Below are 16,873 nucleotides of genomic sequence, written 5' to 3'. Positions count from 1 at the left end.
CGGCCACAGAGCACTCGTGGGTTGGTGTATCGATGCTGGCAAGCGCGCTCTCTCTATGCATAACATCTGCATGTGTTCCTCCAAAGACAGGTCCTGGATCGTAGTGTAGATATCAGCGTAATCTTGTAAATAATGCTCCCTACCGGCTGTCTGTGTAGTTTGAGAATTCTTTCCGCAATTCGGTTATCCTGTGGGTGTGTTTCTGTGAGGAGAAGGGTGCAACGTCGCAGGGGGACATATTTACTCATTTGTGAATATCTGTAAAACTGTCGCACTCAGGGTAGAGTTAATAGTAGAGGGAACTACATTGCGTGCCACACTAAAGTAGGTAAAAATTTATCGGGTCGGGACGCCCCGAGGGTAGAGAAGGGTGCAATGTTGCGAATATGGAATTTGGCCTCCATATCCGCTTGTAAATATTCCCCTATTTTCTCCAATACTCCCCAACTTTCCCCAATCCCCCATTCCCTAGTCCCATTGCATGTAAACAACAATCAGTAGAGCCGACCTTCCCCTTATTCCCCCATTAAATGTCGTGCCCAGGTCCACCGCACCACACGTAGACAACTTTCGGACATCTTGCTAGTTATTCTTAGTCTATGTCAGTTAAGGCCTCGTTTCCATTAATTCTGACTCTTCGTTGCACCAGAATGTGATTATATGGCATCAGTAGTGAGTTTAGGACCTTTCCCATACCTCCTTCCATCTTCTTCCCCAACAATTACAACAACAACAGAGGAGATGGCGGCGGCGCGGGGGAGGATGCGTCCTCACACCGGCTCGATTAGCGCCATTGACCACGCGCTCCACGGGGTTACCACGGAGGGGCTGGCTGTCAGCTCCTCCTCAAGGGCGGAGCCTGGTAACCCCCCGCACCCAATCAGAAGGGCGGACCGATTCCATCTGGGGCGGCGCTAACGAGCCGAGGGCGTGTCACTCCCCGCCGGATATACGCGGCCCCGCGCCGGATGTGACGAGAGATGCGCCCCCAGCTGGAGAAAGAGGTACCTGCGAGCGCTGAGTCAGATGCGCCCCGCCTGAGAAAGAACGTTGCCTGCGATCGCTGAGAGAGAAAGACCCGCCTGAGAAAGAACGTCCCCTCCGAGCGCTGTGACCTCCCCGCATCTTTGGACCGGACTGTACCCTGCTTTGAGCCAAGAGTGCACCTTGAGCCATCGCTATCTGCCTTTCCCAGCAATCAACCCCCGTGTGAGTCAGCCGTTGTCCCGTTTATCTGTCGTCTGTCCGGGGTCAATATAAGAGTGTGTCTAAGTGCCTGTCTTCCTGTGATATACCTCTAGCCCCTGTAATCTAACCTTTCCGTACGAATATAATTGAGAATCGAAACATTGGTGTCTGTCATTATAACCCAGCCGGGTGTCTTCTTTTTCTTATTGAGCCAGCGTAACGCGACTTCGTCAACGTCGAGTATAATCGGGTAATTTGTGCGGACACGACGGCCATTCCGCTCGGCCCACCTTAACATCAAAGTCGTGTCTGTAACAATATAGTCCGTGCTTGGAGCTTTCAAGTTCAACAAAAAGGTTTTTTATGAAAAATAATGCAGATGTATAACAATCCACCAATGCAAGTTCAGAAATGAATGCAGATCCTTTACTTTGCGATACAAACGCAATTCCCGCCATTTACACTCACGATCGAGGCCTCCACAGTGACCGCGCCTCTTCTTCCTCCTTCAACTTCGTCTCACTTCTTTCACTCAAAATGCACGAAATTCTGCCGCATGAAATTATGTAGAGGCCTCGTCGGGGGGATATAAGGTAGATAAGGAAGGCGTTGTAACAGAAGAATCAAAATAAAAGTGGAATAACATAAGGAAATGGGAGCTATTCTGGACCCACAGCCAAACCCGACAAACAATTGCAATCCACCCCGAACGTCTAGCGCCGCCACAAACTACACCATGGAATTGCAGCTGGCGCGGTTTTTTTAAACCATTGATATTAAAATAAAACGTAGCCTAAAACCACCGGGATTTTATGCTGATTCCGAATCTGTGTCTAAAACTTTTCTCCGATGTGTAGTTCTTGAGTTATAAGCTGACATCCAGACAGACACACACACACACACACACACACACACACACACACACACACACACACACACACACACACACACACACACACACACACACACACTCCTCCTTTATATATAGAGATTGTATTTATTTTAAATATATTTTTAAGGAAAACAAATGTTTTCACGTCCGTAGGAGTGACGTAAAGTCGCACATAATGACAAAATGCATGCCATTTTTTCGCGCCAAGAACGAATAAACGGTAGTTGAAATTTTATTCGAATTCCATTAAATTTCAACTGTTGGAAACAATAATTATTTCAACTGTTGGAAATTTAAATAATTATTGTTTCCAACAGTTGAAATTTAATGGCATTCGAATTCGAATAAAATCTCAACTAAAAAAAAAAACGTCGCGTTTTAAAATTATGACGTCATCAGCGTATTTCGGAACGTTAATTTTTCAACTTCATATTCGGAATCAGTACGTCCCAGAGCAACTACAGCACACCTTAAATGTTTTAAAACCTTCGGGTTTTAAAATTATGACGTCATCAGCGTATTTCGTAACGTTAATTTTTCAACTTTGCCGACAATGACTTCCGACTTCCGGGTTCGGAATGCGGGACCAATGCCATTTGACAGGGAATAAAAAATAAATGCGACATTCAATTGACGACAATGACTTCCGACTTGACTCCCCCCTCCCCCTCCCCTCCCCCCTCCCCTCCCCCTCCAGCCTAACCCCTCCCCCTCCCCCTTCCCCCTCCCCCTCTCCTCTCCCCTTTCTTCCTCCCCTCCTCCCCCTCCCCCTCCCCCCCACCCCCTCCCCCTCCCCCCACCCCCTCCCCCCAACCCTCCCCCCAACCCTCCCCTCCCCCTCCCCCTCCCTTCCCCCCATGGTCCTCCCTTTCCCCCCTACCTCCTCCCCTCCCTCCTCCCCCTCCCCTACCCCCTCCCCTTCTCCCCCTCCCCCTCCCCAACCTCTTCTCTCCTCTCCTCCTCCCCCCTCCCCCCTCTTCTCCCCCCCCCTCTTCTCCCCCCCCCCCCCCTCTTCTCCCCCCCCCCCTCTTCTCCCCCCCCCCCCTCTCCCCCCCCCCCCTCTTCTCCCCCCCCTCTTCTCCCCCCCCCTCTCTTCTCCCCCCCCTCTTCTCCCTTCTCCCCCTCTTCTCCCCCTCCCCACCCTCCCCTCCCCTTCCTCCTCCCCTCCCTTCCCCCGCCCGGCAATGCCGGGTACTTCCCATGGCCCAGCTGTACGTGGGCTGCTCGAGGGTTGGAAAACCAAGCAATCTTTATGTCTTGGCACCAAGTAAGAAAACCAGAAATGTTGTATACCCAGAGGTTTTGAGAAATTGACAATTCACAAAACGTCATGTAGGAAATGTACTGTGATATTGCTCTAAAATATACATGTTCTTTTCATCGTATATTTGTATTATTCTTATTCAACCCGGGCGAAGCCGGGTACCTCAGCTAGTAATATATATATATATGTAGATGTAGATATATTATGTTGAAGACTCCAGTCACGAACTATGTAGTCCTCATCGAGGCCAGGCCTTAAATAAAAGGACTGCATTGATACAAAAGTGAAGAAAGAGAGAATAGTCTAAGAGTTTTTGAGAAAGTAAAAAAAATCTGCTTTTTGAAAAGAGGAAGATCATGTGTGTTTGGAAAGACATGAGAAGGTAAAGAGCTCCAGAGTTTGGCAGTGGAGGGGAAGAAACAAACATGATGGCATCCAAGGCAAGGCGTTTTTGAGCAGGCCAAAACAGCTGAAGACCCCTGCGAATGATAGAAGTCTGACCAAGGATAAAGCCTGTTTTTTGTTTTAATTAAATAAGCCGGTTAATTTATCTTCAAAGGGCATGTTTAAATTTATCCAAACACCCACTTTTCATTCATGTGCTCCTCCAGAGGTCTCTTATTATGCCTGCAAAGTTTCAGGCCGCTTATGTTTTGAGTTATGGATGAGACATACACACACACACACACACACACACACACACACACACCAACACCAACTGACACACATTGTCTTTTATTATTATAGATAACCCATTTTCTATTGTGAGCAGATATCCAAGATCATTCTGCAGAACAGCAATGGCGTTCAGGGTATGCGATTCTTCAATGCGTCTCTGTGCATCTGTCGCATGTACGATTGCTCCAAACACCAGTGGAGGTACCAAATTGAATTACTGTATGCAAACCTCGGCCCCTACTTTTCTTGTAATTTTTTTCATCATTGTTTTTAGTTTATACTTTATTGTATGAGTATTGCGGTTGCTATCATCGTTATTATTAGTAGTATTATTATAATAATTATTGTAATTATTATTTATTCAGCATGAGCAAAGGTACCTGGTGTTCCCTCCAATCCCACCCTTCCCCCTCCCACCCCACCCTTCCCCTTCCCACCCCACCCTTCCCCTCCCTCCTCCTCACACCCCGCAAAGGACTAAGTCACACATAGGCGGATATTTTGGCGACTACTGGCGACTGCCGGCGATCAAGATTTTTCGGCGACTATTGGCGATTTCGGGCGGTCAAATATGGTCAGGCGGCAGTATGGCGACTGCAGGCGGCCACATTGCGAATGCATTGCGACGACGCCCCGAATGGGATGGCGACTGTTGAAGATCGACGACGACTGCATTGCGGATGCACGGCGGCAGCGTGGCGACAGTCTGGCGGCTAGATTACGACCGATGGCGGATCGCGGCGACTGCATTGGGGCCGGGTGGCGGTTTACTCCGACGTCCGCAAGACTGCAATAAGACCGCCGGCGATTGGAGACGATTCACACAACTTTTTAAATCTTTATCTCTCTATTTTACATTTCACTTTATTCATTTCAATGATGTATGACATGAAGCATAAAGATGTTTGATGTACAATAAGAAAGTTAATAAAGATGTATCATTGTAATGTAATAATCAAAATTTTCTGCAGGGAGAGAGAATGGAAATAAAGTCCAACAAATTATTTCCACTGGTCCCAAGTCCCAAAAATAAAGTTTCCAAAAGTCCCAAGTCCAAACAATAAAGCCATATCCTTGTCGGCACCACAGGACCTCACTCCACGGAGACCCTCACACCATCCTGTCTTGCCATGGAATCGTGGTATGTCGTAATGCAGTCGCCAGGCAGTCGTATCTCTGTCGCAAATGGCCGTAACTCGGCCGCCACTAGTCCTACTGCTGTCATCGTCAGTCTCCCATAGCCGCAGGGGAGACGTGGCTGTTCTTCTGTACTCGATATGCAGCCGCAACAGTGTCGGCCCGTAGTCGGGAAGATGCCGCAGGAAGGCCGTATGGCATTCGCATCTCTGCCGTGCTAGCTGGTGGGGCGATTGCGGAAGACCATGAGCGACTGGGTTGCGGCCGCTTTACGGTCTTATTACGGATACCGACGACAGCATGGCGGTTCCATCACGACAGCATGGCGGATCTTTTTTGAGGACGACTGAGCGCGCCGTTTTTAAACATTTAAAAAAACATTTGGCCCCTTTGCGGCTCTTGCCGACTGCAGCAGACCTGGGGAGGATAACCACGACTACAGAAGACCGTCCATTACGGTTTTATTACGATTGTCGGCGGGTGGTGGCGATTTTTCCAGTTGCCAGTAGTCGCCGACAAATCCACCTATGTGTGACTTAGGCTTTAGGCTTAAGGTAACAAACAAATTAACAATGTCTCATTCGCTTTTATATCGAAGATAACATCGCTCCAAGCTACTAATTAAATGAAACAACATCCTAAATTAAAGCAGATCGCACAAAAAGGTGAAACAACGCGATCTCGTGTAGAAATATATAAAACATCACACCAGATGACTCCGTGGCACTGCACAACACTGAGGAGCCTGCTCTTTGTACTTTGATTCATCAGCTAGTTATTACAAAGGAGAATAGGATATAACGTATTGTTTGTTGTATTGCACACACACACACACACACACACACACACACACACACACACACACACACACACACACACACACACACACACACACACACACACACACACACACACACACACACACACACTGTTACGGATCCGGGTATCAGGGTTTGCCACAACGAGGGAATTTCTCAGGCCTCAGGCTGCTCCTGACTACTGGCCCTGAGGCCACCAGTCGCAGATAACCCCATGCACATATATATGGCTCCGCTTCCGGTCCGGTATGAAGAGACATGCTCGCCGCTTCTTGACCGGGCCACTGTCAGTTGCTTGCTTTTTTGGTGGTCGTGCGGATTTTTTGCCCATTGAGTCTGCCCTCTGCATGGCCCCGGCTCTGCTCCCTGCTTCGCCTGCCCGGCTCCTTCGCCTGCTCGCTGTTTCCTCGGGCACGCTCTCGTGGGTTGTGACCATCGCAGCGGTTTGGTGGCGGTTTCCCGCCGTGATCTAGATTTGTAGCGGCGGCGGTCGATTGCCGCTGCATTTGCCGCTTTGCCGTGATCAACCTTGGCCTCGTGATCATCTCTTTGCTCCTGCCTGCCCTCTGCTTGGTCCCGGCTCTGCTCCTGGCTTCACCTACCTGGCTCCTTCGTTTCCTCGGGCCTGCCCCCGTGGGTTGGGACCATTGTTTCACCTCCCCAACCTTGGCCTCGTCTCGTCTCTCCGCTCCTGCCTGACATGGCTCTGCGGTACTCCGCCGCAAGGCTCCTTCTGCTCAATACCCGCTCCACCCCATCATGCATCTCTGCCATCAAATCAAATGGACTCCTCCGACGACCCAGGTACATTCACCGTGGCTCCGGTCGTAAGTTTGTATATTTGCAATCAGGTCACTCCATCCCCGTCCTCTGATCGGCTCAGCGCACTCCCACTCATCGTCCCAGCGCACCTGGTCACAGCAACGCACACAATCGCACCTCCTGCCTACGAACCCTGGCTAAATCACCTGAATTCATCCCTGCTGTTCAAAACAACATCAAGCTCACCCTGTTCAACACCCGGTCCCTCAACAACAAAAGCCTCATCCTGAACGAATACATCCTGGATAACAAACTGGACTTTCTCTGTCTCACCGAAACCTGGCAACAACCTCTGGACTACTACACACTCAACCTCACCACACCCAATGGATATTCCTACGTCAATAAACCACGCTCGGGGGGCCGAGGTGGTGGAATTGCCGTTATCCACCGTCAAGACATCAGGACCAGCCTCATCCCCATCGCCTCATCCTCATCATTTGAACACCTGGCTTTTAAACTCTCTGGTCGCACGCAGTCAGTCATGGCTGTCGTCTACCGCCCTCCCAAACCACACCCATCATTCCTGTCTGACTTCTCCTACTTTCTGACCCAGCTATGTTCCCTCTCCCCCTCAATCCTCCTCCTTGGTGATTTCAATATCCACATGGACTCCACTGACTCCACAATAACCACTGACTTCACTGATTTACTCACCTGCTTTAACCTCACTCAACATGTCGACTTTCCTACCCATATCCGTGGTCACATTTTGGACCTTGTCTGCTCCACTGGATTAAATTTGCACCATCTCTCTGGCTCCGACCTCACCCTCTCTGACCACTGAGCTATCACTATGACCATCAACATCCCCACCCCAACACCAAGACATTATCGCACTATCAACTTCCGTAAGCTAAACGTTCTTTCTCCTACCTCATTCTCATCCACCCTCTCTGAAAAAATGTCCACTTCTCCCTTCGTTGACCTCCACACCCCTTCCGACCTCACTGACTACTACAACCACACTCTCTCCTCCTGCCTTGACCAGCTTGCGCCTGTAAAAACCAAAGCAGTTTCTTTCACCCATTCTGCTCCCTGGTTTACCCCTGAACTCCGCCTGATGAAAACTCGTGCTCGCAAACTTGAAAGACTCCGCAATAAAACAGGTCTCACAGTTCACTCCCAAGCCTACAAGGACCACCTACAACACTACAAAGATGCCCTCTCCCGCGCCCGCTCCGCCTACTACTCTCAAATTATCCACTCTGGCTCCGGAAACCCAAAAGCACTCTTCTCGACAATAAACAAACTCCTCCACCCCCTGAACACCACCACCCAGTCATTCACAGTAGACAACTGCATCTCCTTCCTCTCTTTCTTCCAACGCAAAATTGACAACATCTACAACAGCTTGACCACTGCTGCACCCGCTCCCCCTCCAACCACCTGCCCCCCCTTGTCCTGCCATCCCCTGTCTCGGTTCTCCCCAATCTCCCCTACTGACCTCTCTGAACTCCTCATAGGAATGAAAACTGCCACCTGCACTCTTGACCCCATCCCCTCCAGCTTTGTCAAGGCCTCCCTGCCTGCTCTCTCTCCACTTATCATTGCAACAATAAACTCCTCCCTGTCTACAGGCATCGTCCCACCTTCCCTCAAAATTGCTGCTGTTACCCCCATTCTAAAAAAACCTGGTCTAAACCCTGACACCCTAAACAACTTCAGACCCATCTCAACCTACCCTTTCTGTCAAAAGTTTTGGAACGCACTGTAGCCACTCAACTCAAACATCACCTCTCTGCCAATAACCTGTATGAAACATTCCAATCCGGATTCCACTCCAACCACAGTACTGAATCTGCTCTCCTCAAAATCACCAACGACCTTCTCCTCTCCTCTGACGCTGGCAACCTCAACATTCTCGTCCTCCTCGACCTCAGCGCTGCCTTTGACACCATCGATCACACCATCCTCCTCACCCGACTTGAATCCACCTTTGACGTTACCGGCACTGCCCTCTCTTGGATTAAATCATACCTCTCTGACAGACGCCAGTTCATCTCCATCAATAACTGCAAATCCCCCACTGCTCCCCTCCCCCAAGGTGTCCCCCAAGGTTCAGTTCTTGGCCCCCTCCTCTTCATCCTTTACCTGTCCCCCCTCCGTCACTTAATCCGCCGTCATGGTCTCCAATTCCACTGCTTCGCCGATGACATCCAGCTTTTCATCTCCACCAAGTCTGTCTCCACCGGCACCCACTCTATCCTGACAAACTGCATCACTGAAATAAAATCCTGGCTTCAAATCAACTTCCTCAAGCTTAACTGTGATAAATCTGAAATAATCATTATTGGCCCAAAAACGCTCACAAAATCCACCCATAACTTTGCCCTCAACATCGACGGTATCTCAGTATCCACCTCCCTTCACATCCGGAATCTTGGCGTCATCTTTGACCAAACCCTCTCCTTCGACAAATACACTAAACAGATCACAAAGTCAGCCTTCTTTCACCTGAAAAACATTGCCCGTCTCCGCTCATCCCTCTCCTCCACGGCTGCAGAAACCCTCATCCACACCTTCATCACCTCCCGTCTGGACTACTGCAATAGCCTCCTCTATGGTTCAACCTCAAAAATCACCAATAAACTCCAATACATTCAGAACTCCGCTGCCCGTCTACTCACCCATTCCCGGACCCGTGACCACATCACCCCCGTCCTTTACAAGCTTCACTGGGTCCCCATCCCCCAGAGAATCCAGTACAAAATCCTCCTCTTGACATACAAAGCCCTCCATAACCTGGCCCCATCCTACCTGCCTGACCTCCTCTCCAGACACACTCCCACCCGCAACCTCCGCTCTGCTGGTACCAACCTCCTGACCCCCTCCATCCGGACCAAATTCAGATCCTGGGGGGACAGGGCCTTCTCCATCGCTGCTCCCACCCTCTGGAACTCACTACCTCACACCATCAGAGACTCCTCCTCACTCACCACATTCAAAACATCACTAAAGACCCACCTGTTCAACACTGCATTCAACATTCAACCCACAGCATTTAACCCCTGACTATCTCTTCTCCTTCTCCCTCCTTTTGCTTTAAATATTTCCCTATTGATTCGTCTTTTTGCAATTGTTGTTTTCATGTATTGTTATGCATTATGTTTTCCACTCTGTCAAAGCGCCTTTGGGCTTCTTGAAAAGCGCTATACAAAATAAATGAATTATTATATATATATATATATATATACATACATACATACATACATACATACATACATACATACATACATACATATATATATATATATATATATATATATATATATATATATATATATATATATATATATATATATATATATATACATACAGTATATATATATATATTGTTGCGGTTTTGAGAACCCTCACTCGTGTAAATAAATTCAACATCATTAAAGGTTAAAGGTAGCACCCCTAGATAGGCCACAGCAACACGTAAGTCACCATAGGACTTCAGTTATTTCATTAATATGTGTTTAGATAAGGCCGTGTTCCCAATAGTCGACTCTGTGTTGTGTCAATCAAATAAGAAGTAGGCCCCATTCTGTTCATTTTTGCAACCTCCCTCTCCAAGCGACGCCATTACGCGCACTTCAGTCTGCCCTATGGCTCTCCCAAATTGGTACGCGCCTCTGCCAGCAGCGGCAGCCTTCGTTGCCCGTGAGCTCGCTCAACGCCGCCATAAGCCACGAGGTAAAGCCGGAAAAAGGGGGCGGAACGCCAAGAAGAAGGTGTGGCCCGTCACCCAGCCGTCAAAGGCAGAGCCGGTAAGCCCTCACCAGCCAACCAGGGCTGAGGTGACATCGCTAACATGCGTGGCTTTTGCTGGTCGCAAGCTGGAGCGATTGCTGGTCGAGTTATATAAGCACGAGCGCAAAGCCCTTTCACAGGACTGCACGGGGGACTTGCCAGCGAGCACATTTACCAAGAGGACTCACAGTGGCAGCATGCATTACAAAGGACTTCTGGGAAAGAGCACATTGAGAAGGACTCATGAGATATATGGCACGCTGATTAAGAGGACTTTGGAGAGGGGGAATTTGGCACAAGGGTGCACATATTACATACGCGATAGGACACCAGCTTCCCCCCATTATATAAATTGTCCGGTCGCATTCAACTACACGTGGAGCTGCCTGCCGGGTTTCGCCCGCTGGACCGGAGCCTGGACTGGAGCCGACCGGTGCCTGGAGCCCATCGCCGGACCTTCCGCCCTACCATCTACAATCCCCGTGTGAGTGTGTACGTTTGTCCTGGGTATTAAGGATAAGACTGTTTTAAGACTGCCCTGTGTCCTGCTTCTTCCTCTTCCTATCTTGTATATTCTTTCGTTTCCTCTTCTTCTTGTAAATTGTAAATAAATTGCCCTGCTCTTTCTGGTTTTGCTATTATCCGATCGCATTAGTCTTTTCTTCCATTGGGTAAACGTGGCACGATCAGAACCGCCATAATCGGGTTTAGTCCCATTGTTAACGGCTCGGATCACGGATCGCTATCCGCTCGGCGTTTCCACCAATATCCGTGGTTCGAGCGGGAGTTATCTCCTTGCTTTACGGCCGGTGGTAGTACTTAGGTAATTGGACTAAGACTCGACCAACAACCCTATTTACCACCGACCAGAAGGAACGTTATAACTTCTGAGGACTCGGGTCGGCCAGATAAAAAGACAAGGGGATTAACTCCCCTCACCCCCCCCCCCCCCTTGATAAGGGGAGCGCCGACGTCCGAGATCCGCAACAATATATATTGTTGCGGATCTCCGACATCGGCTCTCCCCTTATCAAGGGGGGATTAATCCCCTTGTCTTTTATCGGGCCGACGGGATCCGAAGTTATCACGTTCCTTCCGGTCGGTGGTAAATAGGGTTGTTGGTCGATTTTTTAGCCCTATTACCTAAGTACTACCACCGACCGTAAAGCAAGGAAATAACTCCCGCCTGAACCACGGCGTTAGTGGACACACGGAGCGAAGCGAGCTGCGATTCGGGCCGTTAACAAGGACTAATCCGATTGGAGCGGTTATAGTCGTGCCATGCTTACCCAATGGAGAAAAGACGAGGACGATCGAATTTAGGAAGAAACCAGGAAGAACAAGGTAATTTATTTACAATTTGTACAATGAAGAGGAAACGAAAGAATGTACAGGAAAGAAAGAGGAAGGAAAAGTACACAGGGCAGTCTTAAACAGTCTTATTCTATTCCCTTGGACTCGGGCCCGCTCACTCTCAGATTCGGTCTCAGACTTCAAACTCACGCGGGGATGTAGATGGTAGGGTGGAAGGTCCGGCGATGGAGTCCAGGCTCCGGTCCTTGACTCGTTCCAGGCAATGAAACCCGGCAGGCAGTTCTCCGTGTAGCGTAGCGTGAGCGGACCATTGTCGTGACGGGGAAAGGTAAGCTTGGGCTATCGGCATACGTAATTTGTGTACCGGCGCTTTTGTACTCGCGCTACCGGTCTTACTCGCTCAAAGCGCCCCCTCCCCTATGTCCTGCACGCTGCAATTCTCGGCAAATGCGTGCCGCGCGCTCGCCCAGTCAGCCCTCTCGTGAAGCGCAATTCCTTCCACAATGAGTGCTGCTTCGTAAGTTCTTATCACACTGCACCTTCCTCACGAGTCCTTTCAACCACGATCAGCTTTCTGTGCACAGTCCTCTTTCAATGCGCTCTCCCAACAAATCCTTTTTAACACAAGCTCTTCTCATCAGTCCTTCCAACCACGATAAGTCCTTCTTCCCCAGCGAGTCCTCCCAACCACGATAAGTCCTCTCGCAGTGCGCTCTCCCAATAAGTCCTTATGAGGGCTTTGCATGCGTGCTTTTATATCTCAAGCAAGCAAACGCTCTCGAAGCCAAAACCACGCCCAGTCAAGCGACCTCACCTCAGCCCTGGTTGGCTGGTGTTGGCTTACCGGCCCCGCCTTGATGGTTGGTTGACGTGGCCACACCTCCATCCTGGCGCTCCGCCCCCTTTTTCCAAGCTTCACCTCGTGGCTTATGGCGGGGTTGAGCAAGCCCAAAGGCAGCGAAGGGTGCTGGCAAAGGCGCGTAACAATTTGGGAGAGCCGATGGGGCATAGACTGTAGAGTGCTTAATGGCGTCGCTTGGAAAGGAGGCTGCCAAAATGAATGGAATGAACGAAAGGGCCTATTCTTATTTGTTTGACATAATGCAGATGCAACTACTGGGAATAGCCTTATCTAACACATACTAAGAAATAGCTGATGTCCTAAGGTGACCTACGTGTTGCTTGTGGCCTACCTATGGGGTGCTACCTTTAACCTTTAATGATGTTACAAGTGTGGGTTCTCAAAACCGCAACAATATATATATATATATATATATATATATATATATATATATATATATATATATATATATATATATTGTTACGGATACGGGGGACGGCTCTCCCATTAGCAAGGGGTGATTAGCCCCTTGTCCTGTTAAGCTGGCCGTCTCCCCGGTCCTGGTACTTGTAACGCTATCCCGCAGGATGGAACGGATCAGGGTTATGGGTCCAGGGTCTATCCCGAATACCTTTATCCGTCCCTCCGCAGACTAGGGAGACACGTACCGCTCGAACCCCGGTTTGGATGGTTTAGTTAGTTGCCGAGCGGTTTTTAGCAACCCGAAGTTCGAGTCATTAGCCTTCACTAAACCCGATCCTGAACGTTGGCCGAATCGCGCCACGTACACTCAATATGGAAACCTCTAAAGCGACCGAAAGAGCATGAAGAAGTAAAAACAAAGTAGGGAATAACAAGATTTATTACTATTTATACACACTAAGCAGAAAGGAAAAGAAAGATGATTTATAAGGCAATTGAAGGAGCAGGAGACATAGGGCAATGATTAGCTTATATTATGGCAGTCTTAATTAATACCCCAAGACAACATGAAAGACGGACAAACGGGCACACTTACACGGGGGAATTGATGGCAGGAATCACTGGAGGGAGGAGAAGGTCCAAGCCGATGGCAGGGCAGGAAGGTCCGGGCAATTCCACACCGTCGAGGTCCACGTTCCGTGCTCGAAGCGAACAGCAGGTGGCAGCTCCGCGTCTCCACAGCCGGCAATAGGGCCTAGAGGGTCTCGGCGTATTGCTCAGTATCAGCACCCCCTCACGTCTCGTTCTCTCTCGGCTGCTTTAGCTGGATCGCGCATCTGCCGCACCTCTCTCTCAATCTTCTTCGGACCTCAATCTTCTCCAAAAAGCTCATCTGCTCATCTCAGCTCATCTCCGTGGGGAGCGTCCCGCGGCGGGTTATATAGGCCCCGCCCTTCACCCTTTGCGAACCTCCCCCAAGCGTTCTCTCTCCGCTCTCTCAAGCCAAACCCCTCGTTCTGGGTTGGATGAGCGGGGCCGACTTACTCCTCCCCTCTATGACGAGGTGGAGACCCGCCTTTCTTCTTCGTCGTTACCTCGTGCGTAATGGCGTCAAATGCAGCAAAGTGGACGGGAGATGAAAATGCAGCAAAGTGCCTAAAGAGTCAATTGCAGCAAAGTGGCAAACCTGGCACTTGGAAGCTGCCATGGGGTGTCGGAGGGGCCTACTCTTATTTAATTTGGTGCAATGAAGAGTCAAACTATTGGGAAACACATCCTTAGCCTACATAGAATAAGGGACTAACTAGTTAAAAGGATATATGGTGTCCTGTGTGTAGGTTTATGGAATTAACTAAGAGGACGAGCTTCGACCTTTCTTTACATTACGAGGGTCAGTTACACACAACAAAACCATAATTCTCACATTCTTTACACTTTCTCAAATTCGTAACAATATCTATATTATAATAGCCGTAGATGATTCTGTCTGTCTGTCTGTCTATCTGTTGGGTGTCTGTCCGGGGTGTGGCTTACTCGGTTTGCAGAGTAGCTCCACCCATAGCTCCACCCATTCTGGGAGTGGCTATAAACAAATATCCACCATTTTATTAACTCGCATAGCTTTGAGTCCTGTTTTGTAGGCCCGTGGTGTCTTGCTCTCCCCCAGTTTTATTTCAAATCAAATTCGATAAATCATTTCATTTTTCACAGTCGCTAACATAGTTTTAGACTCGGTTGAAAAAAAACGGGAAGAAAATCCGATGAAAGTTGCCGTTTATAGAACGAAATGAATTCTCAAAGGCCTGTAACTTCAAGGCCATTGAGTCTCTCTCACGCCTTTATCTCCAATCTAACTCACCATATGATTTCATTTTTATCGATGGTTTTACTTTTAGACTCGGTGTCAGCAATAATTGAGAACAATCCACACACGCGGGAAAATGCAGAGATATATTTTTTTAAATCGCGTCATGGTGTATCATACACCGCCCAACATGACACCGCCGGCAATGTGTCGATATATATTAAAAATTCGCTTTTGCTTTTCCGTTATGATATATTACTATTTCGTTTGATGATAGTCGTCACAAAAACGTCAACAATGATGCCGACATATATTTCTTCGTTTTTATTTCATTCAACATATTAGCCGGAAGTAAAATATGTTTCAGGAAATTACCGAGAGATATTTCTTCGTTTTTTTTATTAGTTATGTGCGCATACACTTTAAATAGGTTTATTTGAAATCTTTAATTTTCCACAAACATTCCACACACGCGGGAAAATGCAGAGATATATTTTTTAAAATCGCGTCATGGTGTATCATACACCGCCCAACATGACACCGACGGTAATGTGTCGATATCTATTTTAAATTCGATATATCATTTCATTTTTCACAGTCGCTAACATAGTTTTAGACTCGGTTGAAAAAAAACGAGAAGAAAATCCGATGAAAGTTGCCGTTTATAGAACGAAATGAATTCTCAAATGCCTGTAACTTCAAGGCCATTGAGTCTCTCTCACGCCTTTATCTCCAATCTAACTCACCATATGATTTCATTTTTATCGATGGTTTTAGAGTCGGTGTCAGCAATAATTGAGAACATTCCACACACGCGGGAAAATGCAGATATATTTTTTAAAATCGCGTCATGGTGTATCATACACCGCCTAACATGACACTGACGGCAACGTGTCGATACATATTAAAAATTCGATATATCATTTCATTTTTCACAGTCGCTAACATAGTTTTCGACTCGGTTGAAAAAAAACGGGAAGGAAATCCAATGAAAGTTGCCGTTTATAGAACGAAATGAATTCTCAAACGCCTGTAACTTCAACTTCAAGGCCATTGAGTCTCTCTCACGCCTTTATCTCCAATCTAACTCACCATATGATTTCATTTTTATCGATGGTTTTGGACTCGGTGTCAGCAATAATTGAGAACATTCCACACACGCGGGAAAATGCAGAGATATATTTTTAAAAATCGCGTCATGGTGTATCATACACCGCCCAACATGACACCGACGGCAACGTGTCGATATATATTAAAAATTCGCTTTTGCTTTTCCGTTAAGATATATTACTTTTTCGTTTGATGACAGTCGTCACAAAAACGTCAACAATGATGCCGACATATATTTCTTCGTTTTTATTTAATTCAACATTATTAGCCGGAAGTAAAATATGTTTCAGGAAATTACCGAGAGATATTTCTTCGTTTTTTAAAATTAGTTATGTGCGAATACACTTTAAATAGGTTTATTTGAAATCTTTAATTTTCCACAATATAATTTACTTGCCATTTATCATTTGATGATTACGAGACAAATTGCTCTTGAGGATCGTGACAATTCATGCGCTGCGTGGAAACTTCTATTTCCAAAATGAATGAGACGATCGATGAAGAACGCAGACTTGAACAGGATGCAGCAAGAAAACGAATGAGACGGGCGAACGAGTCCATCGACGAACGTCAATGCAAACTTGCGGGGTCACCCGTGGGAATCCCACGGGCATGGATGTGTGTGACATTTCGACATATTGAGTTAGATGCTGCACATTCATTTTTACAAAATGGTTACTGGCAAGTCATCAGATCCAGAAATGGTGTAAAAACCACCGTTTAGAGGCCATTTTTCCCCGCAAAGCGGGGGTTGGCCTTTTCGGGGACCGTGGTAGTTGTTGTTTTTTTGTCCCCTTTTTGAAGCAATGTTTTACGGCCGGATGCCCTTCCTGACGCCAAC

The 16,873-nt window shown here is 47.8% G+C and overlaps 1 protein-coding gene across 2 annotated transcripts in view; it reads left to right on the top strand.

Moving 5' to 3' along the window:
- The window catches only part of LOC144892394 (uncharacterized), an 80,799-nt gene that overhangs the window by 51,993 nt on the left and 11,933 nt on the right, over positions 1-16,873 (top strand). The window contains exons 7-8 of one of the 2 annotated variants that reach the window (XM_078778875.1): positions 4,117-4,223; positions 4,498-4,969. In XM_078778875.1, coding sequence (XP_078635001.1) covers positions 4,117-4,223; positions 4,498-4,678 — 288 coding nt within the window. In that variant the 3' untranslated portion in view covers positions 4,679-4,969. Of the gene's footprint in view, positions 1-4,116; positions 4,224-4,497; positions 4,970-16,873 lie in introns of those variants that run through there. The other variant, XM_078778876.1, reaches the window with a different exon arrangement.

The sequence above is a fragment of the Myxine glutinosa genome, chromosome 5, assembly GCF_964187855.1.
Source record: "Myxine glutinosa chromosome 5, kmMyxGlut1.1, whole genome shotgun sequence".
In the NCBI taxonomy this organism is placed as follows: Eukaryota; Metazoa; Chordata; class Myxini; order Myxiniformes; family Myxinidae; genus Myxine; species Myxine glutinosa.
This window is presented reverse-complemented; position numbering and strand designations above follow the sequence as displayed.